Below are 27,956 nucleotides of genomic sequence, written 5' to 3'. Positions count from 1 at the left end.
ACAATTCTTTTATGGCAAAATAAATTAGACTTGTCCCCACGGGTAATATCTGGTACACAAAGTACAAAGCAGTTATATTGGGTAACATGGATAATTATCAAGTAGCAGAATAAAATGGCAATTTCTTAAGCAATGTGTGCACAGTCAAATATGCATGAATGTGCATTTTTCTCTGAATATCATATTAGACAAGGCGAGAATAAACAAAAGAAATAAATGCTTGACATAGATATGATTTAAAATGATAGTACAAGTTTATACTGCAGTTCTGAATCACATTCCCCAATTTAGATCTATTCACATTGAGCATTATAGCTGCCATCTCTCCCATATCCATGTGTATAAACAGTAACAGTCAATAAATGATAAGGTTTATACACTGCTGACAAATAATTGAACATATATGAAGTGAATGAAACCTGTGTTGACAACCAAGTCTTTTTCTTAACATTTTAGAGGAAGTAAAATCTAGCTGTAAATTTATGTCTAGATAAGTTCTGGTTGCAACATTATCTTGAAGTGCCTCTAATCCACTGTTAAATTTCAATGGACTTTTAGTTCTGACCGCAGTCCAAATTAGATCATATTTGGCTATAAAAAGGTGTTCTGAACGTGGTATAGATGATCTTTAAACCTTTTGAATACTTGCCAAGCACCCACCCGACTATCATATCAGACAGAATATGTTTTTCTAATGTTGCACCAATACCTATCAAAGCACTGTTACAACATGGGTATCTTCACAGCACATTTGAATTACTTTTATAAAGCATTAAAATTGAAAAAATGAACAATTTACTTAACTTGTGGGGAATTCGGTAAATCGTCAACTAGTGAACACAAACTAGTGCGACGGTGATATCAAATTAAATAGATTATACAGTATTTTAATACTGTATTGTGTACATTTCATGTTATACATACTTATTTAATAAGAAAATGTATCTAAATCATGTTGTAGTTCATTTAAAATTGTTGTATAATTGGCCGACTATTGTAACTCAAAAATGGTTAGATGTGTAACATCTGACAGTCTCTGGGTCACAATGTTTTCCAACAAAGCTGTTAGTGTTGGGGCAAAGCTGCTACCTTCCTTTCTTTAGTTTCACAGCTATAAGCTGAGGACATCTAGGCAATGTCTTTGGAGACAAAAACAAAACATTAAGCAAACAAACCTGATAAAAGCTAATAACAATAAACTCCCTTTGGTTGGGATCATTGATATCCATTAATAAGAAGTTGCATTTAGTTTTATCAAAACATTGACGAAAGTCATAGTCACTCTGCTTGTATGTGTAAAGCCAAAAATATAGAATATAAGGAATGAATGACAATACAATCATCCACAAATTACTCCAAATACATGGACAGAGTTTGCTTATCTATCATGTCGACCCTAAATGCCACTCAAAGAATTGCACTGACAAAGTCTGTTTCAGCCAGTTTTTGTCTTGAAATGGAAATGATCCAAGAGAGAAAACACAAGTGTGCATGAAGAAACTAAGTGGATATATACTGCATACAGTCTGAGTGGGGAGGGGAAGAAAAACAAGAAGCAGAGATATAGGTTTACAGAAAACCAGACTGTGGTAACACATTCACATTGCGATACAGGAAGTTAGCTGTTTGAATGGATATCCAAATGAATTGAAATGGTACTTCTCCTTACAAACAGTAGCTGTACTGTATATATCCTTTATTCCTCAAAGTCCATCTGACTCCAGAAGGCTGTAGTCAGCATTTCTTCTGTTCTCTACTGATCCGGCACCGTCCACTTCCAATAAATCCTGTCGGTTACAGCTTCCATTTTGCTGACAGGACACTTCAACATTATTAGTTGACTGCAGCATGAACCACATATTGAATATGTGTTAATAGCAAATGACTACATGAGGTTGTTTGTTAAATATTTGCACAGTCAAGACACAGAGGAACAAATGCTGCCCAGAGCCTGGAGACACCCGTTTCTCCAAAACACCCATGTCTCCAAAACCTCCACTTTCAACGACAGATTGTAATGCAATAGAGTAGATTTTTTCAGTTTCCTGCCATGTGTCTTTTAGACAACATCTGCAGGCCTAGATAGCGAGCAGCTTCCATCTCAAACTTCTGCAATATGATTGAAAGGACAAGGTTCATTTTCTCGGTAGGCCACAGCAGATGCAGCATCCATAAAATATAATGAGTCTCCTGGAGAGAAAACTCCTCATCAACCCTTCCTCTGTGTGGTTGGTGAGGAGTGACCTCACCGCAACGAGGCAGCTCTAATAGGAAGAACTAATCTCAGAAGTGCTCTTAGTGGTCGCCTTCCGAGTGACGTCACGCAGATGACATCACAGTCAGGCATCTCTGTCGGTCCAATCAGAGGCTCTGAGGGCGCTGGAGAGGTGGCTATGGGCCCGTGTTCTGGGAGAGGTTGGTGTTCCCATTAGGGAGGGCAGGGAAGGTGAACGGGTCCATGACACCGTTCAGGGGAACTTTGGGGATCTGTGGAAGAGAGGCGGAAAACAGGCGTGATTATGTGATGATGTAAAATAATAAACTTAGTGCATGACTGCCTGTTCAATCACTGAATAGATGATGATTTACTTTGTCTTCCCGAGTAACATACAAATTACTGAAAAAACGGATTGTCTCTCATGAGGTTTAGCTTCATCTCACCTGAGCTTCACCATTCCAATAGAAGTATGAAGGCCGTAATGATCCGTCTTCAGGGGGATACCCTGGTACAGTCGGTCCCAGGCTAGAGTTGTCTCCACTGGGCTGACTAAGACTGATGCTGCCCATCTCTGTATGTGGAGCCACCTGAGGGCTGGCATGGGACGGGTGCCTCATCCCCTGGTAAGGAGCTGCGGGCCAGACGGCTCCCGCTGTAGTGGTCGTGCCCGACTGGGAGAAGGTGGCGGTGGGTAAGGGGGCGAAGGTGAAGGGGGTGGTTCTGGTCGACGGGGCGGTAAGTGGGGATCCTCTGGCGCAAGAGGGGGCCAGGAGAGGACTGTTTTGTCTGGTAGGAACAGTAGCAGAGGAAGGTATGGGACCTTCTCTTTTTTCAAACATGCAGCTGCCAGATAATCGCAGTGTTTGCGGGCTGTACTGGAATGACTGAGCTGTTGAGTTAGCACGGGCTGGTGTGTGTGAAGAATGCATGGTGAGTGTGTGATGGTGGAGACTTTGCGGCAGCTGCTGCTGCTGTTGTTGCCACAATGTCTGTTCACAGTGCTGAGGTGGGCCCTGAAGCTGTGTACCCATATAAGGCTGCTGTGAACGCTGCCCATTAGTGGAACCTGTCCCCATGTGGCTTAGTGCAAGGCTATATTGCACACTTTGGTCAGTCACCGCCAAGCCAGGGTGATGGCTGTTGTGGACATTGTTGTTGCTTTGTGTAGATGGTAGCCAAGATTGATCTGCTACTTCAGGCTGTGGTTGAATAGTATTATAAGATGGTGTAGAAACCACTTGGTTGCCACAGTGGTAAGCACTGCTACTTGAAGGCCAGAACTGAGAAGTGTTTCCCTGGTGAGCGGTGCCGGTCTGTGTGGGTATCAGTCTGTGTGCTGCTCTGTGAGACTCTGTCACAACTTCAGGACCACCAACATCACCAAGAACATTTCCCAACAGAGCCTGCTCTCCAAATCCACTGAGGTTAGAGTTCATGTCCGTCATTATCTGCCACTGATGTTCATCATTTGAGCTGCTAGAGCTGTACAAGCCCTGGTTGCTGGGCAACACAGACCCAGGGGAGTGGTGTTGAAGGGGGGCAGACAAGCTGTTGACTGGCTCAGCAACCTGAGACCCAGTCTGATCTGAAACCTTCACATATCCACCCGTCTCTCTCTTCAGAGCCTCCTCCACATATGAGAATACGTCACTGGCTAGTATGTAATTTAGTTCCCTTGATTCTTCTTCCCTCTCCTTATTCATCCTGAGGAGGGCATTCTCCCAGTCCCTCAGCTCTGTCTCCTCCACCTCAAGACCCCCGACCCCTCCATCCACAATTTCTCCCAGGATCTGCTCTAAGGAGTCAAACATTGTTTGCGATGTGTGGTCCCCTATGTTGGGCCTCCTCTGGGAGTCCTGGAGCTGACCCGGGACACTGAGCAGAGCGTGGCTGTCGAGGAAGGCTTGCTCTATGGAGAGCTGGGGGTTGAAGGTAGGGTCCTCTACCTGAGGAAAGACTGGAGCCTGGGGGCTGGGCTCCTGCGGCTGGGCGTAAACAGAACGATCCTGCCGGAGAAGAGATCCCAGGAGAGAGGCAGGATCAAAAGGCTTCTCTGTTGTGGGCTCCTCGGGGCCCAGAGCATCAGAGCCAGGAGGACCAGGGACAGGCAAGGCATCCAGAGAAAGATACGAGTCGTACAGGACGCCTTCTCCGGTGGCAAAGTTGAAGGGGAGATGCTGCCTCCTCTGCCGCAATTGTTCCTCTCCTTCTTCATTTCTAAGGAAAAATAAAGACAGACAGTTAAAGGTTAATATGAGACACAATGAAAGTTCTAATGAGTGTGGTGTGTTTGAAAAGCCATTACAAATGTGTGAGTACATATACAATAAGAGATTAAGATTGAGGAAGCAGATGCTCACGTGAGGGGTTTCTGGCGAGCGATGATGAAGTCTGGTCTCCCGGCCTTGAAGACCACCCTGGCGTTTGCCTGAACCCACACCCAGTGCCGCGTTTTGGTCAGTAGCCTGAAGAATGTGAAGCCACTCTCACCAGTCTTGATCACTGAGAACAGAGCAGGCGGACACAGGACTGACATCAGAGAACATCACCAACCGCAAATACATAAGTTTTAAAAATAAATGTGTAAAATTACGATACAAATCTACACAATATAATATGGTATCATCAATGAAATGTGGTATATGTGGTGAGGTGGATTGTTAACAATAGGATCGAGTAGTAGAGGGTGTATGTTACTACTGTGTATGGTATATGTGAAGTAAAAGAGATAGTTGTCTTGATATACAGAATAACTCACTCTTGAGGTGGTTGTCAGCACAGTACATCATGTCCGCAGCATGGATGAACTGGTAGCCAGAGCCCGTTGTTACCAACTCAGTCTCTGAATAACCCAAAACCAACTTCCCTCTGAAATGGAATAAAATAAATACACAAACAAACAAGGACACGCTGTTAAAGAAGGGAAAATGCACCAAATGGGTTATGGCAATTTCACTTAAATGCTGATCCGGTTCCATCCCCTGTAGGAAGCAATTTACACCAATCAAAGTACACAAGAAAGTCCTGTGTCACTACCATTCACACCAGACCTGCGTACACAAGTGAACTTTTCCACTTCTGTATGGGATGTCACCTTATAACTTCATCTAAAGCAGACGTGTTTACGCTCTCTGGCAGATGACATGACACTCCAGTTGATTTTATTTACTCAATCACCAAATGAAAGATTTCTAATTGCTTAACTTAACTCTTGACTAGGGTTGTTTTGTAGAGTGAACTTACCTGGGTCAACCCTTTCACACTGACAATCAACCTGTGTATTCCCCAGGTCACTAGTCTGATATGAAAGAGGTATCATTTAGAGCACATTTACAAACAACACAAAGACATACCTGGTGTCTACTCCCATGGGGGCAAAGTCCATTCTGTGTTTTGTCTGGAAGATGAGGGTCTTGGTACGGATCTCCATGACTGAAGGAGGCTGCAGAGGTGTGGCGATGGCAAACAGAGCCAGCTGAGCAGGAGCCACAGTCCCGTCGTCCCCTGTCTTGCCCTGGCAATGCAGGTACTTCAGACGCCCCTGGAAGTTCAGAGCCTGGAGTGGAGCAAACACATTTACATTTGCGTATACTCTACACACTCAAACATATCAAGTTCAGAGAATCATAACAAACTTCAAAATATCAATGGATTAGATTTAGTTAGATTTAGTGCTTTCTATTACCAGGAATCCAGAAGAGTTGTCGAGGAGGCAGCGAAAGCGACAGCAGAAGCTTCTTTCCAGGAAGGAGGAGTTCTCTGGGGGGATGTGCTGGGGCAGGTAGCTCTGCGAGCTCCTCATGGCTTTACTGCTAGACTGGATATCTGGAGACAAATTATATTTCTGTCAAAGACTGCCATGTTTCTGGATACCACTGTATCTGCCTTGAAAGACTGTCAGCATCTGATCTTTTGACAATCAGATCCCTACATAAGATTATGTATGATCAATCTAGACAAGTGGCAACAGAGGTTCCCAAAACTAGACTGCTGAACTACTGATATGATGACCGTACAATGCAAATTAAAGTGTATATGTGTTCTCAGAGATAATTAAGTGGTCAAGTTGAGGTACAAGGAGCGCTTACACCTCTTCAGCTACACTGTGGGGCTCTGAAGCGCCTACTAGAGGGTAGGAGCTAGTCATCAGGGTGTAGGACATGGGTAGGGTCGGAGACAATTTTCTGAGCCTGTTTAATTGTGGCCTGTTCAAAAATGTCCTGAACTGACCCCCATAATTCTCACTGCTGTCTCTGTGACTTCAGCTTCACTGTGAGGTTGCCAAACCAGACTGAGATGCCATATCGGATAAAGCTCTCAAGAGAAGCTTTACTTTCTGGTTGACACCAAAAATATTCAGTCTGCGTAGGAAGTACAGACGCTGCTGGACCAGACAGCAGATGTTGTGGACACTGACCCTCCATGTTAGCTCTCTATGTGTACGCCCAGATATTCATATGTGCTGACTTGCGTTATGTTTTGACCATGGATAATTACAGCGGACTGGTCACACAGGCACTTCGGGTCGAACCTTTCTTTCCTTTCCTTTCCTTTCCTTTCCTTTCCTTTCCTTTCCTCTGTTTGTATCTCACCTCCTGCTACTTCTGTCTAAATGGCATTCAAATATTCAAATAATTACTGTGCAGTAAAGGTAATTTGGTTTGCAGACAGACTTTACAATAACAACATATGATAAATCACCACATCATATGCAATACATACAAATATCAGTTGATAAGACCAGAGAGAGATTCAAAAGCTTGATAACATGAAAAAAAACACAAATACAAAATACAACTTGCTACATCATTTCATGTGCACATTAAGCAACCTAATCGTAGCAGGGATAAATGAGTTTCTGTACTTTAGACCTTGCAAAAAGATGCACAACTACACACAGTGTCAGGGAGTTCATCCAAGCCATCAGTTGCCTCCTGAAACACAGACCAGTGTGTGTAGTAAAAGAATCCCTGCAATGCCAAGGAGCTGTCATCAGTCCAGACCCTCACCTGACACACCACAGGCTTCCCCCTTTAAAGCACTTTAATAGATGGGGAGCAGGTGGACAGCGCGGTGGTCTGGTAATCCCAGCTGAGGTCTCACAACTGATTTGTCTGCCCTCTTGATTTGCCCATAACAAGGTCCAGTGTCTTATTAATGGCGTTTCTGAATCACAGTGAACATCGTTTTAGCAGCGGTCTTGGCATCAGCTTCAGGGTGTATGTTACAACGATGACAAATGATGTGGTGAATTCCCCTGCTTCCCTAGATAAAAGAGTCTTTCTGATACTGAAAGGTGTTCAGTGTCAGGACAACAAACCCACTTGCACACGGTGACGTCACCACCTGAGGTTAATATATGGGTTGATACCTGGCATGTGATTTTTCAGCCACCTAAACTGCCCCAAAACAGGTGTTGAGGAAACCCAAAGCTGTGGACGTCCAGGATCGAGTTCATGTCTGAATGCATCTGCCAGGTTTCATTGAACACCATGAGGGTAATAATCTCAGTGACTGAACATTAGAACGGATGGAAATAAATACAAATTTTCGGCTGTTACTTCCTAAGCCATTGTTTCCTTCCATGTTTCCTAATATAGCAGGGTCTCAGAGTCAGGGAAATGTAGTATATATACATTTTACTTGTATAGGGATAGATATTGATAAGTAGGATCCATACCCTCTCCTCTCCTGTCTGAGTTGTTCTCAGTGGGGTTGAGGGCAAAGTGGAGCTGGCATCTGAACATCTCTCTGTCGTCCATGTGAATGAGATCATACACACTCTGGTGGACGACATCGGACTGATGACAGGAGAAGAAAAAAAGGGGGGGTAAACTTAGAGGAGATCACATTTTAAAGACATTCTTAGTTGCGATGTGTCGGGTTCACAGTGTTACCTGATGGAAGCCCAGGAAGTCCAGGATCGTTGGAGAAGTGTAGAAGATTGAGCCATCAGTCGTCACAACCAACACAAAACCATTCAGAGCCTGTAGAAAACATGGAAATGCAGTACATGAAGACAACACACACAAATGAAACACACACACACACACACACACACACACACACACGTTGACACCTACAAACACATGCATGCACATCACATACACAATGCCATGTATTGTTATTCTACCTGGAGAAGGAGCTCTCCCTCTGAGAAACTGACTCCATCCAGGGACGTGGTCTGCCTGTTTCTGCCGTTTGCAGAGACAGAAGGAGTGGACCATGCATTCTTCTGGAGGGTTGCTGCAATGTAGAACAGCAAACAACTTAGTCACTGGTACACACATTTGCTTTTTCACACTGGTTTTCCTGTGTCATGGCACAAGCACAAATACATTTCCAATGTCCTGAAGCTCCCCATACACAAAAAATTTGAGGTCATCACACAAGTAAAGGAGGATAGAAAACAAAGGGAAAATGTTGGCAAAATATAATTCAAAAAACAAGCACTAACTGAGAGGATAAAGACATTCTGTCCTTAATTGATCTTATTTCCTGTGACGGAACTAAGCCTGGAGACAGTTCCAGACAGATGATCAAAACCAACTGGCTGCAGTGTGGACACATGACGGCTCCAATGCAGTGTCACTGGAGCTGATGAGAGCAGAGATGTCTTTCCCGTCCTCCTCCCGTCTTTCCACCCAGATGTTAGACTAGGCTCTTTGTCAGTACGTAGCAGCCACACTAACTACAGAATATTTGCGTAAATGCACTGCAAGTGAAGATGCGCATGCTTTCAAACACGCCACTTGTTCTCAACGGCCGAACGCACACTAAGAACATCCAGTGACACGTCAAACCAACAACAGATGATTAAAATTGTTGTATTTCATGAGGTTACTGGAACCACAGTGACCATTGACCGATTTTGAGGCAAAATGTGCATTTTTATTCAGGGTGTTCTCGTTGAGAAATAGACTACAGGCAGCCAACACATAAGAAGCCAAGAAGACAAGGAGAGGCTAATTTAAGAAATCCAAAAACACCCTGCTATATAGTATATGGCTGCAAAATAAGCAGATAAGGATGTAGGTGCCAGAGCTGCTCACATATCACATCCAGCGCGTTCGGGCCCTAAAACTCCACTGATTGGCTCAGAGGAGCGGTGGTAACTATTATGACAGGAAGAGCATCTGATGGTCTGAAGTTCGAACTAATCCAAACCATCAACCTAAAAAGTCTTGCCTACTCTGATTTTGACTGATTTTATTTATAACACCAAGTTTTACACTATGAAACATTACACAGTTATATACGACAAGTTTTTAATTATTTACAAAAAACTTTCAGAAGTAAACTGAATCTTCATACAGACTTTTATGAAGATAATGCCCAACTATCATTATGTCTGAATCAAAGAGTTTGCGGCAGTTTTCAAGTCTCATGGTTTGGTTACTAGAGACTAAAAGCAACGGTTCCGAGAGAGCTTGTTTTGGAAAAACATTCTATCCCAAGTGAAAAAAGCATGACACTGGGTTGAGTATCCAGTGCAAAGACACACTCCCTCCATGTGTCGTTGCTGCTTTACTGCATCCCTGCTCATGTTTCACTGGTTTATTTCTGGAACAGACAAAGTATCAGTGACTTCCTACGGGCCAAATGCTGGCAGCCCTTCCCTCCACAACAGAAATCACACACAACAAATACGAGAAATGTGTGTACAGCATGTATCTGTATGTGCACATGCATATATTTGTGCAAGAAAGGAGTTCACAATCAAAATAAACAGCACAGATGAATGCAAGAACCCACCCCACAGACAGAATTATTCACTTAATTTTAAGTGAAACAGTTTCAACACGAGAACTCACGAAAACTAAAAACATGGAATATTTTCAAAAATTCAGAAAACTGGGTGCTATCCAGAAACTTTAGCTTTCTAGACTTTACTAAGGGAGTCACAACTCCAGAAGTTTTAGGTGGGTCATGCAGTGATGGAAACAGTTTTGAACAGACAGGAATAGCGTTTTTCCTCTATGCTAAAAAGAAGCAATTTTTTAAGCTTTAGCAAATCTTTTGTAATCTAATCTGCGATCGCTGGCATTCAGTCAGCTAAGCAATGCCTCCTTTCCTTTTCTTACAGTAATGACTCTATGGCACGCTAACAAACTTCCCTGCCCTCACCTCCTCCTCCCACCACTCCCCCCTCCCCTTTTTAAAACAAACCCAATGAATCTGCCTCTCGTCTCCCCCCCTACAAACCCAGGAATTTGCCTTGACATCTCCGTCAAGAGGAGCCTCCTACAACTAAAAGACGGGCTAAAAGAATCTTGAGTTTGTTAGTGCAGCATGAACTGCAACCAACCCAGGGGGACTGTTGGTGCAATGCATCATTGTGTCGCCAGGAATTAAGCTCAGTGTGGCACCAAGGAACTTGACACAGCTAATGTAAAAGACTAAACAAATTGGACAGTTTAACTGAAGGGTCAACTCGTCCCTTTCATAACTGGCTGATACAGTAACCCAAAACCCGCTATTTCGCCTCCCTTGTGCTCCTTCTCCTCTCTTGGCTGCCCCCCTGCCCCCCCTTCATTTCCATCCTTTCCTGCCTCCCTTCCTCTTCCTTTTCTCTCCTCTCCTCTCTCCCCCCCGTCTCCCTCCTCTGCTCTGTGCTGTGGACTTTGAGGGTAGAGAGTTCACACGCAGAGTCGGCACACCAGGCCAAAGACGTGGGCCCGGGGAGAGGGGGGCTCACAATGTGGGGAGCTGTAACACTTCAGACTGTTAAGAAACAGCTGAGAGAGACAAGGAGGAGGCAAGGCAAGGCAAGAGGAGACGTTGTGGTAATCAGAGAGAGCCAGTGCAAACATCAGAGGTGGCTAAATGCAAGGAAAACAATCACAGCATACCTACATAAAAATGCAGAGACACACACAAGGACTGAAGTGGATCACACAAAAATCATGTGCGTGTGTGTAGCGTGCACGTGCATGTGTGTGTGTGTGTGTGTGTGTGCATGTGATCTGATATTGTTAGGTAGGAAAGGAAGTGCAGGTGGAAGGAAGTCATAGTATGCAAACATCCTTGCTATAATAGTAATTATGTAAATTATTCTGTTCATTGATAAGGCAGATTTACTGCCAACATAGCAAATAAAATGTAAAGACGGAAAAGTAGTAAAATATATTCAATTTATGACTGTATGTGGGACAGGTTCACAAGTGAACACAAAACAAACGTGAACAGAAGTTAACTTTACATATTGCCTATCATTTTTTGTTTGTTTATTTATGCCCGACAAAACATAGATTAGTAATATGGCCTGATAGATTAGTACTTTCTAACTTGCTGATTCAGCCAGCCACACATCTAGGTTGTGTGCTATGGCTCAATTGATGTCCTGCAGAGATAGCATCAGTCCTTAGTTTACAGAGGCCAGCAGTCTGTGTCTATCTGAGTGTCATTTCTGCTTATCTTGCAGCCTTGCTTCTCACATCCTCAAGGTCCTTCCTGTGTTCAGAGGTGCCTAACTGGGGTAACCAACAGTTTGGGGAGGAGACTACTGACAAGCACTGTGTTGGTTTGGGGTTAAGGTTAAGGTACTGGTTAGGGTTAGGCTTCTGGTCTGGGTATGGAGGTATGTGGTATGTAGTACAACTTCTTTTTGTGGTTCTACTATTCCTAAACAGACCTGTGGTCTCATTCTAGACAACTGTAGAGCAAGATATAGAAGGAAAAAAGCACTTAAAAACGGTTGGGACACAAGTCTATAACTATGTTAGATCAGCAGAGACATGGCATCAACTTTGGCTTCACTATTTGTTGTTAGCTTCGAGGTGTGTGGTCTCTAGGAGGGGCCCCTAAGGGTAGGCATAGCGAGTGCGCACACACACACACACACACACACACACATTGCACCAGACCACTCTTCCCACACAGACACATACATGCATGTACACACAGAGAGCTGCCTTCAGAACAGTCCCAAGCATTCTCTCTTGGCGGTCTGTCCTCAGAGAAACCTGAGACTCCCCAGCTGTTAACAATGAGGGTCAACCTCATACTCTACAGTGCGTCTACATTTTTTCTCTAATACTCAATGTACTGTGTTAACCCAACTCATCAATATACACCATAATCTTTGTTGAAACAAATTAACCAATGAAAATATACAGTAGAAGTAGAAGAAATGCTACTGTTACTGTCCCAATACTGTCTCCCATCCACTTCTCCTGAACTGCTTGACTTCCTTCAGGGTCACTGGTTCTACCTATAGGAGACAACGGTTGGTCCACTTTTATTCATTATCCATCTCCTCCCCCTTGGCCAAATCACATCACCACCACATCAATTGCTGATGACGCTCAGTTATACATCTCATCCAAACCCACTGCTCCCCTACCTCCCTCATCAGCTGCCTCAATGACCTCAAAACCTGGATGGTCAATAACTAACTAAATTACAAAATTTTGTCATTTGTCACCTCCCGACTGAACTATTGTAACAGCATACTCTCAGCACGATCTTCCAAACTCATTAACAAACTACAAATCATCCAAAACTAAGCTCGTCGAATCCTTACACACACACCAAATCCAATGACCACATTACTGCCATTCTCATTCAGCTACACTGGTTACTGGTCCAACACCACACTAACTTCAAGATTCTCCTCCTCACATACAAAGCCCTACACAGTGTCACACTATTATTACTGCATTTCTGCTTCCATAATGAATCTGCTGTATTTTTATTTGTTTTCAATGTCTTCAAATAATATACAATGCATATTCCTTGTTTTTTTTTCTTCCTTCAGACATTAAGCTGAGAGTGTAGGCCTCAGCGTCCCTGGCCTGTTTGTGACTCAGTGGAGCAGACACGCAGCAATCATGAGGGGAAACTGCTGCTGGAGGCTGGGTTAATGACAGCACTGACCTGGCCTCAACCCTGTTCACTCCTCATTATCAACAAACACAGGAAGCAGACATGAACAGCCAGCCAGCCAGCCAGCCAGCCACGGCCCAAAAAAAAGACACCCCCATCCCCCTTGTGGTATCAGACTTCCTGAGCAATTCAGACCTGTTGCTACGGTGAGAAGGGTTCACCATGGTAACGTCCACTCCTGGTGATGGCAGCAGCATCACCTGGGACCCATTCAGAGCCTACAGAGAGAAAGGTGTTCAGCAGTAGACAAGTCTCTGCTCGGATGCAAGGGTTTTTATTTAGGACTGAGCTTCACCAAATAAGTCCAGCACAATAGGGAGCTGTCCACAAAATCTGCCTCAATTTCAGTGTGCACACATCAACTTTGTTGGCTTTGTTTCCAGGTGTGTTTATGCAAGACAACAGCGGTCTGGGACGTGCTCAATGTTCAGCACTCTACAGGGCTGACGTCAACATCCACACCAAAAATACAGCATTACTCATACACACGGCCAGACAAAAACAAGTCAGAGACACTCAAAGATATTCAAAGACACACAAACATACAGAGATGTATCCAGTGGATCTAGACAATCTGCACAGTCTATCAGTGTTGTCAGTCGCCAGAATTCACTGGGGGACCCCACATATCTAGGGTCTGGGGGCACGCTCCTTGGTGTTTTCTGAATGCTTAATTTTAATGCATTTTTAGAGAGAATTTTAACTTGATTTTAAGGTTAAAATTGAAAATTATAGTTCATTAAAAATTGGAGGGGTTGCAGTGTGTTAAGATGCAATTTCCTTGGCTGAGTGGGTTGGTGTGTTTTCATAGCTAGTTACAGCTTGTGACTTGTTTAAGCGCCCGAAACATCATACAACCACTGGTACTGCTCTGTATTTATTTTTTTAGAGACTGAAGAAAAAACTATTTGTGATGGAAGCACCTTTTGCTTTGATAACAGCAGTGATTCTGTTTGGATACGCCTCTACCAATTTAGCACAATACAGCAATACAGCTGTAGAGTTTGAGTTCATTTAAAGTGCAAGGGGCTCGACTATGAATGGCTCTCTTTAGGTCAGTCCAAAGGTTTTTAATGGGGTTGAGGTCAGGACTCTGACTGGGCCATTCCAGGACATTGATCTTCCTCGTTTGACTGTGTGCTTTGGGTCATTGTCGTGCTGAAAGGTGAAATTCTTCCCTAGCTTTTTTGGAGAGGGCAGCAGGTTTTTCTCCAAAATCGGTCTGTATTTTGCGGCATTCGTTTTCCCCTCTATCCTCACCAGAACCCCCGATGCTGCCGCCACCATGCTTGACACTAGGGACTGTGCTCTCAGGGTGATGGGCTGTGTTGGCTTCGCACCAAACATATTGTCTGGAATTGAGACCGAGAAGTTCTACTTTAGTCTCGTCAGACCACAATACCATTTTCCACATGGCATGGGGAGATCCAGAGTGCCTTTTTGCATAATTCAGACGAGACTGGATGTTCTTTTTTGTTTTTTGCCACCCAACCCCACAGCCCAGAATGGTGGAGAACACACAAAATTGTTACTATGTGCATAGAGCGGCCAGTCCTGCAGCTCTTTTAAGGTTACCATTGGCGTCTTGGTGGCCTCCCTGATGACTTTCCTCCATCCTCCATCTTGGAGGGACACAGGTCCTGGTGGTGCCAGATTTAATCCATTTCTTGATTATGGTCTTTACTGTGTTCCACGATATAGTTAAGGGCTTTGATATCTTTTTATAACCCTCGACTGATCTATACTTTCAGAAATTCGACCCCAAACATCTTTTGCTAGCTCCCAGTTGCCCATAGTTGTCTCTTTATACTGACGCGCACTAAGAGACAAACAAGCCTGCTGTGTTAACCAACAGGAACAGCTGATTTAATCCTGATCTAATAAAATCAGGTTGGTCACAGGTGAAGGCAAATTAGCTTTGGATGGTGAGCACTTAGTTAAACTGGAGCACAACTCCAATTATAAAGGGTGTGTATGCTTATCTAAACAAGTTTGTAAACATGTTTTCGTTTGTCTAGTTTTAATTAATTTTCAGAAGTGTTTAGCCTTTTGCGTTTATAGGATATTGTGGGTTACCATATCTGAATTAAAGTAGAAAAAACAAAACAGTTAATTGGTTTTCATCTCAGGCCTCAAGGCGATAGAAGCAGGAAGTTTTGAAAGGGTGTGTAGAGTTTCTAGATCCACTGTACGTCCACAAAGAAATACTGGCATGCCTGGGATACAGATTCATATTGAATACAGACTTTCCAAATGAAATTCAAATTAGTTATCAACACAGTAAATAAATATTTTGAATTTTATTTTTTCTTTCTCTTTCTTTGGATTGTTGTTATAGATGCCTTGTTTTTCTCTAGTCTTCAAACAATGTCAAATTTTCAAAACAATCAAAATATTTGTTTCTTAAAACATTTGTTGAACATCTGTTTCTCTTGAAGATATTCTTTTTTTAAAGTTAACTTTTCACCCGTGATCACAAAACAACTACCAAAATGAACAACTTGAGTTAAGTTAAGTTAAGTTAAGTTTATTTATTTATATAGCCCTTTATCACAAGCATGTCTCAGAGGGCTTTACAGAGAATGTGTCTAGCTAGGTCTAACTAAACACAATCAGTGGTAAACAAAATTTTGTAGGACAGCATAATGAAAAACACAAGGTAGGTAGGAGCAGATTTAGCGAGACAAACAATCTACCTATTCTATATAGCCTAACCTACCCGGCACCCCAGCCTTAGACCCTAAATGCACACAAGGAAAAACTCCCAGGAAAAAAAACTTGGAAGAAACCTTGGGCGGGCTGAGGCAGATAGGGATCCCCCCCCCGGGACGGCTTAGCGTGCAATAGGTGCCGGGCAACTTGACTGTACATATGGAAGCTGGGGAGAAAGAGCAACAGCATGGAGAAAAGTCTGATATTGCTTGCTTATTGATATCTTGAAGTGACACATAAAAGAGCGACTAGTTACAGCTTCTCTTCTCTCTGATGAGCAGGGCAAACAGACTAGTGTTTCAGCGTCAAACAAGAGACTTGTTTTCATCTTACACACCAGAAACAAGAGGACAGGACACATCAGACAACAGCGCTCCCCCGCTGCTCTTCCCTCTTGATGTGACTGCATGTCCAAAACATTCTCACAACACACTTAACTATCAATTAAAGAAGACATCAAAGATTGTGTGAGTGTTGTGTGAATGTGGTGTGTTGTTTTAAGGCTCGGTTGCGTACAGCACGGGGCATTAGGGCCTTGTCATCCAGTTCCATTATTCAGCCCTGAACAAACGTTCTCCACAATCAGAGGAAACTGCTGTGGAAGATTAGCCGGAGCATTTAGGAGAAACTCAAAAGGCCACCAAAAGGTCTTTTCTCTAAAAACAATGCAAATTGCAATGCTTTCATCCTGGAAAATCCATACTCGACACAGCATTTCTTTTTGGTAGTTGTTGAAACACAACATTTGGTCTTGATAGTTCGGTTGAAGCTGTGAAATGGTTATGGTACGACATAATTAGAGGGTCGGGTACATCAAAACAGGACAGTAAGCCGGTCTGGAGGGTCTGAGGTAAGACCTGTGTCTGCTGGCAAGTACAGAAGTGAACTCTGTGCCTTCAGCTGATCAGCATTCAGCTATGTTGTTTTACATTTTAAGGTTAGATTAAGGTCTAAAATGAGGAAACTGATCAGGATACAGATGGAAAAGTCATTAGGTAGAGCTCTGCCAACCGCAGACTGGGATTGTACTGTGTCCTGGCAATGTACCATAGACACACTCTTCATGGGCAATTGAATTACAAATGAACACACACACACACACACACACACACACACACACACACACACACACACACACACACACACACACACACACACACACACACACACACACACACACACACACACGATAGCCCCTGACTTGCATGACCAAATCTGGGTCAGGAAGATTCAATATCATCTTTTTATTCAGAGCCCTATGGGGCGGAAAAAGACGTTTTTGTCAGGAAAAGCTTCTGTTACTTCTAGCAGGCAAATAAAACCTCTGGAAATGGTCATGGAAAGTAGAACATATTCAAACACATTCATTTATATTCAAATAATGAGCAAAATGTACCAGTGTAGCCCAAAATTAACACTTAAGAAGTTTGAAAAGCATGTCTTATAGTTGATGATTCAAATTTATAACGGTTCCAAATGTGCATACTTTCAGCTGGGTGGTTTGTCTTGTATATTAAGAAAAGAAGAAGAAGAAGAAAATTACCAATACTGTCCCTCTGGTCATTTTGGTAACTGATAATATCACAGCAAACTCAATGCAGTGTCCCACTTCTCGCTATTGCAGTGTGGTGCACATGTACTACACACACACACACACACACACTCTAACACTTTCCCTCCCTTTCATTTTACCAAACCTCAGGCATGAGACGGATGACATCAGTGATGCAGAGATCTTGTTTTTGCCCAAAACTTTGCTTTGCCTGCCTTTTTATCTTTTACTAATCACAGTTCTGTCTCTGAATGGGTAAACGGGTGCAATTATTAATGATAATCCTAAACAGAAGCTTTAGTGAATCTGTGACTAAGATGCCAAAGGGCTATGATATGCTGTAAGAAGGGTTTATTGTCAAAAGGACAGTAGATAATTATCTCAAATGTGTGTGTAGTTATACAACTGAGGCTCTGTGAGTGGCTATTTGAACTTGTTCATTTCACAACTAAATATCATGTGAACGCCACCTGTGAGGTTGACACTTAAACACATATTTTGCGCTTGTTCCGTGGATGAGGTAAGTTTCTGTGTGTTACCTTACATGAAACAAGGAACAGTGCATGACCACAGCTCGTATGTGATGTGGGGCTGGAGGGACATCAAAGCCGGGGGAAGATAACATGTTTTCACAGCATGACGTGGGCCGGCCCAGGGGCAGAGCGCGCTGCGAAGATGTAGATACACAGTCTTCATCTGATAGGCCTCAAAACGGAGCGATTTCCACCATCTTTATTCTCACCCTCTCTCAGTGTCACTCTTGCTTCTCATTTTCTGTATAATGGTTCCCGTGCTGTATCTCCCAACAGTCGCTCTCTGGCAGTTTTCTTTTCTCTCCTGTTTGGATCTCTGGTCAGACTTAGACAAACTAGTATGGTAGGTTACATAACGCCCTCCAAGTGTTTTTTACCAAGCTGGAAAAGCGATGGGAAGCTGCGGTGGGATTGAGCTGTTTTGCCATCACTGTGTTAGTTGTTCAAACGTCTCCATTCACAAACACACACACACACACACATCTGCACAGCCTTGTCAAGAGCCCTCATGTCGTGCCACCATGCCTCAGAGCTCTTAGGGCTCCTCCCTCTGCGTCCCCCCTCTGCTCCATCAACAGCAGTGATCAGCAGCCTGATAGCAGTACCAGAGAGGTACTCTACGCAGTAAAGGGAGAAGGAGGCAGAGACAGAGAGAGAGAGAGAGAGGCCTGCACTTGAGTGGACATACTCCGAGTCTTTGGCAGTAACAAAATCTCATGACAATGATGCAAGTAAGGCAGGACACATGTAAACTACATACTCTCATAGTGTGATTATGCTATTAATCAAAGTAAACTGCAGTAACATGTGCGGAGTACTCAGATGTTACTTGCATTAATAGAGACCAGTCAGAACATGCATACACCTTTATCGCATTTCCTCAACTTGCGCATGTGTAGTTGGTGACGAAGTTCATGTTGTTCTGCAATAACCACATGTCACATGTACACCAGATTATTAGGGGAGGTTATTATTGTGCGCATGTAAACGTAGCCAGCGTTATCTTTCGCAAAGCCGACTTCTCCTCAGCCAAATTCAGCTGTGTAGGCAGCCAATCACCACCATTCATTGGGTACAGGGTGTTCAGGGTGTTGTTTTTTTAGTGTAACCCAATCAAACGCCAGAGAAAAGGCCCACTGTTCCAGGCTGCTGCTGCACTGCCGATCTCATGTTACCCTGCCTAGTCTCCATCTGCCTCACAGCACACACTCCTGCTCCCCTCCCAGCAGGGCTACTATTCATTATTCACAGTGTCGGGTTCCCTCTCTGACACCCCACACACTCACAGCGCAGCCACAAAAATGTCTGGAGCAGCACATTTGCACACCTGACACACACACACATACAAATTCGCATGCACACACTCTTATACCCTCTCTCTGTTTCACTTTCTCACACACACGCACGCACACACACACACCCCTTCTGCTATACTCTGCACTTAACACTTCTCACTGACATTAAAATAATCTGCTGATGCGACCAATGCCAAGCATGTTAACTCATTCAGGGTGGGCTATGCATAGCTTCCCAACACCGAATTAACCACAGCGTGTGTGAGGACATACAGTTTGTGTCGAGGTGTGTATCTAGTTGCATATGCCTTTTCTATGAAGCTTTACTCTTAGGTACCATGTCTATCTTAGTGTGTGTGTGTGTGTGTGTGTGTTGTACAAACTTTTTTACAAAAGTTTGTACATGTGGCAGAGGTCACTGACCGTGGAAGTAACTCTTGGCCTTGAGGTATCCCACGCTGAGGCGGAGCACAGACAGTTTGTCCAGACGCCCTCTGACCTCCTGAGAGAAGGGCAGCATGCTGGTCAAGCGGTCCAGCTCCCCATTCAGACGGTCCCGGTGCCGCTTGGATGGATTGGTCTTCACAGGCACCTCCCCAGGTGGAGGTTTCGCACTGGGACAAGAGATAGGAGATTTTCATGAATACTGCTTGCTAGGTAGGACCATCTACAACACAGGTTAAAATTCCCACCATGCACTGCGTAGGAGGGCATATTTTGAATTTGAATTAAATCAAAGGTTCATGGTACATTTTACTTTCCCTATAACAAGCTTGCACAGATGGACTTCTGTAAGCTTGGGCTTACAGGATACTTGTGTATCACACCGGCACACTGATTCTTCCTGCACATGAAAACAATCCAGAGCATTTCTGAGAGACAATGTTGGAGACCGTCCAAATAAAATCTGCACCTAAACCAACTGAACATCACTTCCTGGTTTTAGGAGAGCCAGCAGAGGCTGAAAATGCATTTATACTTTCATTATCACAAGAGGGAAAACACACTGAGAAAACTATGTATACTGTAAGTGCTGTTTGTTACATTAGTGAGCATTAGTTTGCTGTGTTGGTCTTGGAGCATTTTATGGAATGTATATATGCATTCCATAAAAGGTATCTCCATAAAAGGTATCTGGATTTCTACTGAAGTCATGAGGAAGAAACTCAAAAAAGATCCAGTCCACAAAATAAAGGGATAATCAAGTAGTAATTATTCATTATCATTAGCAGCCGAGCAACAGTTAGCACTACTTCCATGAAGCCTGCAGGAGGCTAGTGCTAAAGAAAGATCTCTCCTCTTCTTGGGGCTGGTGAGGCTGATCTCTAGTAATCTGGTTATGGGAAGAAGCTGGTGCTGCCCCACACTGCCCTTTGGAAAGAAATGAGAATAAAGAGCATTCTATTCTTCCTTAGACACACTTGATAATTTATACTTTCCTCTCTTGCACCTTACTATAGACAAAACACATGAGGCACACAATGTCCAGAGACTACAGGTACTTAACAATCCACAGGCACGGTATAAAAATATTTGGAATGGCACCGCCAAATTTCTTGGCAGATGGTGTTATGTCATAATTTTGAGACAGCATGTGTCTGTTGATCTTCCAATAGGTCTATGCCATTGTTACTACAACAAATTACCACGATGTGATTCCTCTCCAACAGGCCTAGACATGCAGCAGCCTAGTCGGCCCTCCCTCCTCGACAAAACACAGAGATCTGGGTGAAGAGATGGATGGAGGAGGAGAGGGAACAAAGCAGGCAAGAAAGAAGAGTATTCACCTTATCAATTATATTTTCCTCCAGGACATTGCTTTATTCTAGAACACACCAACGGTCAGGCGTGACCCTACAGCACTTTGGCGGGACTTGAGAGATTGTGGGTGTTGCTGTGCTCGTGTGTATCACCTAAAACTTCCACTACAGGCTGCAACAGTCTGACACACTTCTGACACACTTCTGATGGGCGGCCAGACTGCTGGTGCACTGAGCAACAAAGCAATGTCATGGAAGAAAATACAGAAGATAATGGAAGTTAATGGAGAGAGTAGTTAATGACTCAATTTTCATTTTGGGGTGAACTATTCCTTTAAGAGACGGCCTCTTTAACCACTAGTCCACACCGCTGCAATACTCCAGCTATTACACTTTGTTCTAGTTTTATTCACACAGGAAAAAGGAACTGCAAAGTTGCAATGTAGGGCCTATTTTTAAATTGCAAAGCAACATGTTTATCAGAACTGAACACATGGCGCTATATGAAGCATTATTTACTCGCAAAGTTTCTACAATGATAGGACACAACATTTGGCAACAAATGAACTGCTGTTTCACAGAAAGACCTATGAGACATGCTTGGATAAAGGGCAATATAAATAAACAAAAGAACATAAAGCAGCATATTTGGATATTTGAACTCAAGTTCATGGCATGTTTGGCTGTATCAATTTACATCAATGGATAAGATCGCATAATAACACACATTTTCTGATATGTAATCCGGCATTTCGGTAAAGATTGGCCTGATGCTCCATATTTGACCTGTGCATCCATATCTTTAACAGTTATTTTTCAGCAAAGTAACAGTACTGCTACTTAGTAGGATTAGGAATATTTTGGCAGTTGTGTGGAATGGCAACATAGCCTAATAGGATTTGTCATATCTTGCTTGGTGAGGGAGGCCTGGATAAAAAAAAACTGACAGCCTGTTACTGGTTATCAGTAATAATTCCATTATAAACAATCCAGATTGCTGCATAGAAGGCATTATTTACAAGACTTGTACTACATACAACAAGCTGACTAATATCAAATAAGACATTTTATTGATATATTTTATCAATTAACTGTATATAACAGGAAAACTCACACATCGAAACTTAACACAGGTGTGCCAAGATAAGGCCTACAAGTATCAGTATGATTGCAGTGTCTGGGATCTGTTTTTCATATTGATACTTATCAAATTAACTGTCTATAAACGGCTGTGGAGTCAACTGATTGTGTTAAGTCTTCTGTTGAGGAAAACAAATACAGACAAAGCAAAGCAAATTACAGGCTGTAGCAGGAGGAATCTTTCTTTTCTGATGAACATGACAGATCGGCTCGGGCAGAAAGTGGAAACGGCTTAAATTCACAATTGGATGCAATGGGTTACCTCAATCAGTTTTGTTCCATGCTAAGGAAATATGGAGTCAGTCAGACACACAAAAGAGAGAAATCCTCATCTGATAGACTCTGCATCAATATGGAAAACCACATACCGCAATATATAGGAGGGAAGATGATCTTTTGGCGGCATGGCAAGGGAGTTGAGAACATCCCTTGTACAGTGTTTAATTTGTAATATTATTTGATTACGAAATGATACTTTTGTTGTTTCTCCGGCACATGAACGAGACTATTGAGCTATCAGTTGCAGTCCATGTGTGGTCCAACATGGCAGTGCAACAAAAGTACCATACACCATAATGGAAAGTCTGCAACTGACTGGAACAAAAAAAGCGAGGGCAAGCAGAAGAATGTTTCCTGTTGCAGCCGGCCATATCTTCACCCACAATCCATGTTAAGTGTGCAGAGATCCAGCATTCCTATTTGGGTAGATATCAGCTCTGTGAGAGGCTGCCAGATAGACAGTCAGTTTCTCATACACATGTCTCATAGTGTTCTTCAATGCTTCAAGTTACAGTAAGAGGATTTATAAAAATAAGCTACAGCCTAATTGACTTTAGTTTCTTTGATACTTGTAAGCTATCTGCCAATACTGCTGACTTTCCCCGTTTCTCTCTAACAGTATTTAACCCTATTTCCAACTATGTTCCCTTACTATCAAATCTCCCATTTTTTTTCTTATTGAGCCACTGGACTGCCTGACAATTTAGTTGACATACGCAATCATTTTCTATTGAGGTGAGGTTTTGCCTATTCATCTTGTATGAAGTAAGCTAAATATATTGCATACTATGAACTAGAAAACCACATTGAGAACACTACGGTGTAGGAGATCAAAACCAGCACCGCTATGGTTTGATCCAAACATAAACGAGGCCAACAAGGCCACAGTAGACCTACAGGTAGCTGCGTGGGCTCCTACCAAGAGTAGGCTTACAGGAAGCCAGAGTAAGTGAGTCAGTTTGCGTATGTGTCGGTGCCTGTGTGTGTGTCGGGGGCTCATTCACTGTGCTGGAAAATCAATGCTTTTTTTGGAAGATACCATCCAGATTCCTTGGCCCAAATCAGATGGGAAGCCGCTACGAAAAAGCCAAGTAGTCAGTAATAAGGGGAACAGCACAGTTTGTTCTGACTGGGGCCCCTTCTATTTGAATTGAGCAACTGCCACTACCACAGACAACTTACAGCTGTTTGCATTCAAAATTATGAATTAATCCATACATCATAAAACTCATGCTTTGAGCAGAATGCGATGGGCCAAAGTGACGAATGCCTCCTTGCTAAACCTTGCTATTAAGGGAGATAGTCTGCTAAGCTGGTACACTAGTATACTGTATCGTGCAGATTTTGAGGTCATCCTCTGTTAAGCTATGAAGTAACCGAATCTTTTAATGACTCATCTCCTTACAACCCTCTGCCTTCTTTCAACTCGGAGGCCTATGAGCCATTTGAGACAAATCACATAAGTAGTGTATTCAGCACACAAAAAGGCGTGGGGTCCATGTCAGTGGCTTTACCAAATGAATTCTCTGTCTCCAAACGGAATAGAATCTGCAGCACCAACCTGTGAGCGAATAAGTCTTGTCCAATTTTGAACTGATGCCATGAAAATAAAAGGTAGCCTACAAAGGAAAGGGTCTGTAGTGACTTTGCTGAAAACAGGCTATTTCACTCATCAAAGCATTGGAAAGTAGATGTGTACTCTGCATCTATCCTCGACCAGCAGAGGTGTTGACTAAAGTCACAAATTTTGATGACTTGAGCCTTTTTCGGAACATGGGGAAATGACTTAAGCCTTGACTCATATGATTTACTTGTGACTGACTTAAATATGATGACTCAAAATGACTTGTAAAATCTATTGCCATTGTGTGTAAGTGAATAAATTAATTCTGCTCCATTTTGTTTTTACAACAGCTATAAAGTTACACTGTTCCACTGTCTAATCCTAGGAGAGCGATGGAAAACAGCAATGCAGACTGACTGAACACGATCCGCTAAAGAAGGATTTGTCCTCTGCCTCTTGCCTCTGCCCCTCCACCGAACTGAACTTACTGTGTGTAACATTACTTTGGGAGCAAGACACTGTTTAAACAGAGTGTGTGTTTACTTTGGCATACTGTATCACCATCATGATCTTGGTCCAGTGTTGTTGTCTTTTTGAGCAGTGAGAACTACACATTCTAAAGTATCGTATTTCTCTCCATGAAGCCAGCCTGTAGCCAACGTTACAAATAGTTCAGCCATCTAGACAATTACACTCCTACAAGAGATCATGGTAACTATCTGCCCCAGTATTCTTTCTACCATAAACAGCTCATTGATCACCAGTTCTGTTCAATCATACTTAGTTTTCTTAAAAAGCCTGGTCTCGACTTCCATTTTCAGTAAGTAGAGGCCTCTCTAATATTTTGGACAGATGACAGATTAAAGAGGCCCACTCTTTAATCTGTCATCTGTCCAAAATATTAGAGAAACAAACGTCTTTATAAACATAGCTGATTATATGAGCAGAAATTAGTTATTTGAAAAAACTAATAGGGTTTCTGTTCTAAATTTAGTACAGATACTGCTTTACTTACAGTTACAAATGATGTTTTAGCAGTAGATGTTGATGATCTGTTCCAGATGTACTTGACCTTTGCTGATCTCACATCTTGTGTTAAAGATTTTGTGGGAATTAGAGATACTCCTCTTAATTGGTTTATATATCTCTGAAATAAGTTCTCTGTTGAAGTGAGTATTTCTATATCCTCCCCTGTACGTTTTAGCTGTGGAGTATTACAAGGTTTCATCCTAGTTCCTATTTCATTCTCTATATATGCTAATACGGGGTCCTATACTTCATAGATATTTTTTCATTGCTATGCTGATGATACTATGATGATACAGCTTTATCTGCCTGTAAGACCCAGTGCTACACATAGCCCTGATACTCTAAAAGATAGTGTAGCAGACATCAAATGTTGGATGTCCCAAAACTTTCTTCAACTTGCTGATAAATCTGAAGTCGTTAGTTTTCACCACCACATGCAACTTTTAAAAGAAATCCAGGAGACATTTTTCATTCTAGTCTGAATTACGAGAGTCAGGTACAAAGAGTTTCTCAGTCTTGTTTCTGCCATTGGAGAAATATCTCTAAAGTATTTTTTACGCTTTTATGACTTAGAAAGTTAATCATGCCTTTATTTCATCTCATATTGACTATTCTTGCCTCTATCACAAAGCTCTTTCTGCAACAGCTTCCATGATGCAAGTCAGCATGCAGCAGCTATAGGGCTTTCATAAGAACAAAGCAGTGGGATTATGTAACTGCCATGTTAGCACTGGTTTCTGGTTGAATTTAAAATTGAAGATTTTACTGGCTAATGGCTTGTTGCCATCTTATATTGAAGGGGTTTGACTCCATATGTACAGAAGCATAGCCTTAGATCTACAGATAAAGCTGTTTCTTTTAACTGTTCAACAGCTTAGAGAGAAGTGATGATCGAGCATTTGTAATCAGGGCTCTTAATTTTAGAACAACCTGCTTGAGGAAAAAAGATAAGCAAAGTCTGTAACGTCTGTAAACTACAATGAAACCTTGCATTTAACTGATTACTATTAGGACATGAAAGCAAGTTGTTTTAATGTGCTTGTTGGGAGTCCAATATGGCTTCAGAATTTTGCTGAGTAGGATTTAATGAGCTATGGACAATAATGCAGTGCCATACCCTTTATTATAGCTGATAGCTGATATGTTCTTTCCTTTTACTATACAGCACTGTGTAACTTTAAGAGACATGCTATAGTTATTAGAATTATTAAATGAATTCAACCCTACATCTCCCATTTGAATTTTATCGACTGAATTAGCGCCAGTTTTCTAGTTTTAGTGTCACAGTGAAAAGTGGGAAAAGTGCACAAGTTGTTCTTGCCATTTAACTGGCAAGATATTTCCTAAAATGTTGCAACAAGAGTAATCTTAAGCATAGAAACATTGGTTACCACTGCTATCACATTACACCTTCATTAATAAAAACAATAATATATTTCTATAGAACTTCTTAAAAGCAGAGCATACAAGAGTCAAGAGGAGATTTAAAAGATGACAGTGACTGCCAGTCTAAGCTCCTCATGCAGGTTGCTCCAAAGCCCATAAGGGGGACTGATGCCAAAAAAAACCCTGTCACCTTCCCGGACTATAGCGAAGCCATGCGTCTGACCCTCCAGTGTAATAAACCACATGACCCAGCTGTCATCACCTCCCCACCCTCCACCCTCTCCCTCCTTAGTATCGCGTGAGAGCAGTGGAGAGCCTCTGCTGCAGGCGAACTGCCCCCTGCCTGGAAATCAACGCATTCAACCTGACTGTGTCCCCGATCTGAAGCACAATACATGTACCTGTCGAGGAAGGTAGAGTGACGCACTTACACCATAATGATGCCCTGGTGATAACAGTTGTAGTGATGATGAAGATGACGGATGGATCTGTTGACAGTGACCACGCGCCACGCCCACTGTGCAAAGAGTTTAGGCCTATTGGGCTACAAGCAATGGCTATTCCATAGCCTGCGGTTACGTATAGTAAAGGGGGAAAAAAACATGCTTTGAAACAACCAAGCTTACTTTTTTTGAACGGGTTTCTTCCTCCTCTTCCCCGCGTAGACTCCACCATTCCCCAGCATGGTGGCTCGAGCCTTCAAGCAGTTTCTTATTCCTTTCCGTTAAAAAAAAAAAAAAGTACCCCGAAATGCCCAAACAAGCACAAAAGTTTGCTTTCTATACTCCAAAGACACACCCCGTCTGTTCTTTTCCTGCCACTGACCTACAACTGCTTATATGCTATTTTAAGACTGACCACTCCGATACAAAGTCAAGGGAATCCAAATAATGGAAGTCAAACGGCATTTTGCAGCGTCCTTGTCTGTCAGAGAGACATTTTCGAAGTCGCAAACTTTCCAAGGGAAGTAATAAGAGAGAGCACACTGCAGCCAGTCCTGCGCCCGTGCTTTTCCCCCCCTGCCTCGACCAATCCAGTTCACCGTAACATCACTGCATCTCTGTCAGGCGGGTTATTATTGGTGTAAGCCTTTGCCATTGTTTATCTTCCTACATCTCGTCTTTGAGCCATAAATGTTGGTAGTATGACTCCAGCTCCAGCGTTCCCCGGCTGTATCCTCCAAGAGGGAACTTGTTTTTTTAAAGGCTTACTGCATTCTACACATACACAGGCTGTACAGTCTAACAGGGTGACACCCTTGGGTGGCATCGGCTCAACTTTCAGCTGTACTTGCCGTCGTTTTCTTCATCTGCCATGTTTTTTTTTTCCCTGCCTCCTGAAAAAATGTTGTGTAACCTGTAACTCCATCCAGTGGCAATGATGGTTATCGCAAGTTTCTTTACAGACACGAATAAAAGAGGAAAGAATAGCCGACAGAATACAACAGGATAGGAATCTGACAAAATATCATTTACATTATTTTGATCATGAGTTTACTAGTATTTTGACAGTGAGTGAACAGTCTGAAGGTGTTACTCCAGGCTGCTTAATATTCAAACTTCAAAATTATTATTACTTTTTTATGGAAGCGTATGGCATGC

The 27,956-nt window shown here is 42.7% G+C and overlaps 1 protein-coding gene across 1 annotated transcript; it reads right to left on the bottom strand.

Annotated features, from left to right (window-relative positions):
- On the bottom strand, positions 1 to 27,368 carry LOC139924391 (aryl hydrocarbon receptor-like). Its single transcript, XM_071915431.2, has 11 exons — positions 26,982 to 27,368; positions 19,621 to 19,811; positions 8,352 to 8,464; positions 8,116 to 8,205; positions 7,899 to 8,019; positions 5,904 to 6,043; positions 5,572 to 5,774; positions 4,977 to 5,086; positions 4,579 to 4,720; positions 2,662 to 4,435; positions 1 to 2,487 (listed from the first exon to the last, which is right to left on the bottom strand). The coding sequence occupies exons 1-11, from the start codon at positions 27,038 to 27,040 to the stop codon at positions 2,392 to 2,394; spliced, it is 3,039 nt and encodes a 1,012-aa protein (XP_071771532.1). The 5' UTR covers positions 27,041 to 27,368; the 3' UTR covers positions 1 to 2,391.
- Positions 27,369 to 27,956: the final 588 nt, after the last annotated feature.

The sequence above is a fragment of the Centroberyx gerrardi genome, chromosome 2, assembly GCF_048128805.1.
Source record: "Centroberyx gerrardi isolate f3 chromosome 2, fCenGer3.hap1.cur.20231027, whole genome shotgun sequence".
Classification (NCBI taxonomy): Eukaryota; Metazoa; Chordata; class Actinopteri; order Beryciformes; family Berycidae; genus Centroberyx; species Centroberyx gerrardi.
Note: the sequence above shows the minus strand (reverse complement) of the source record. Positions and strands in the feature narration are given on the sequence as shown.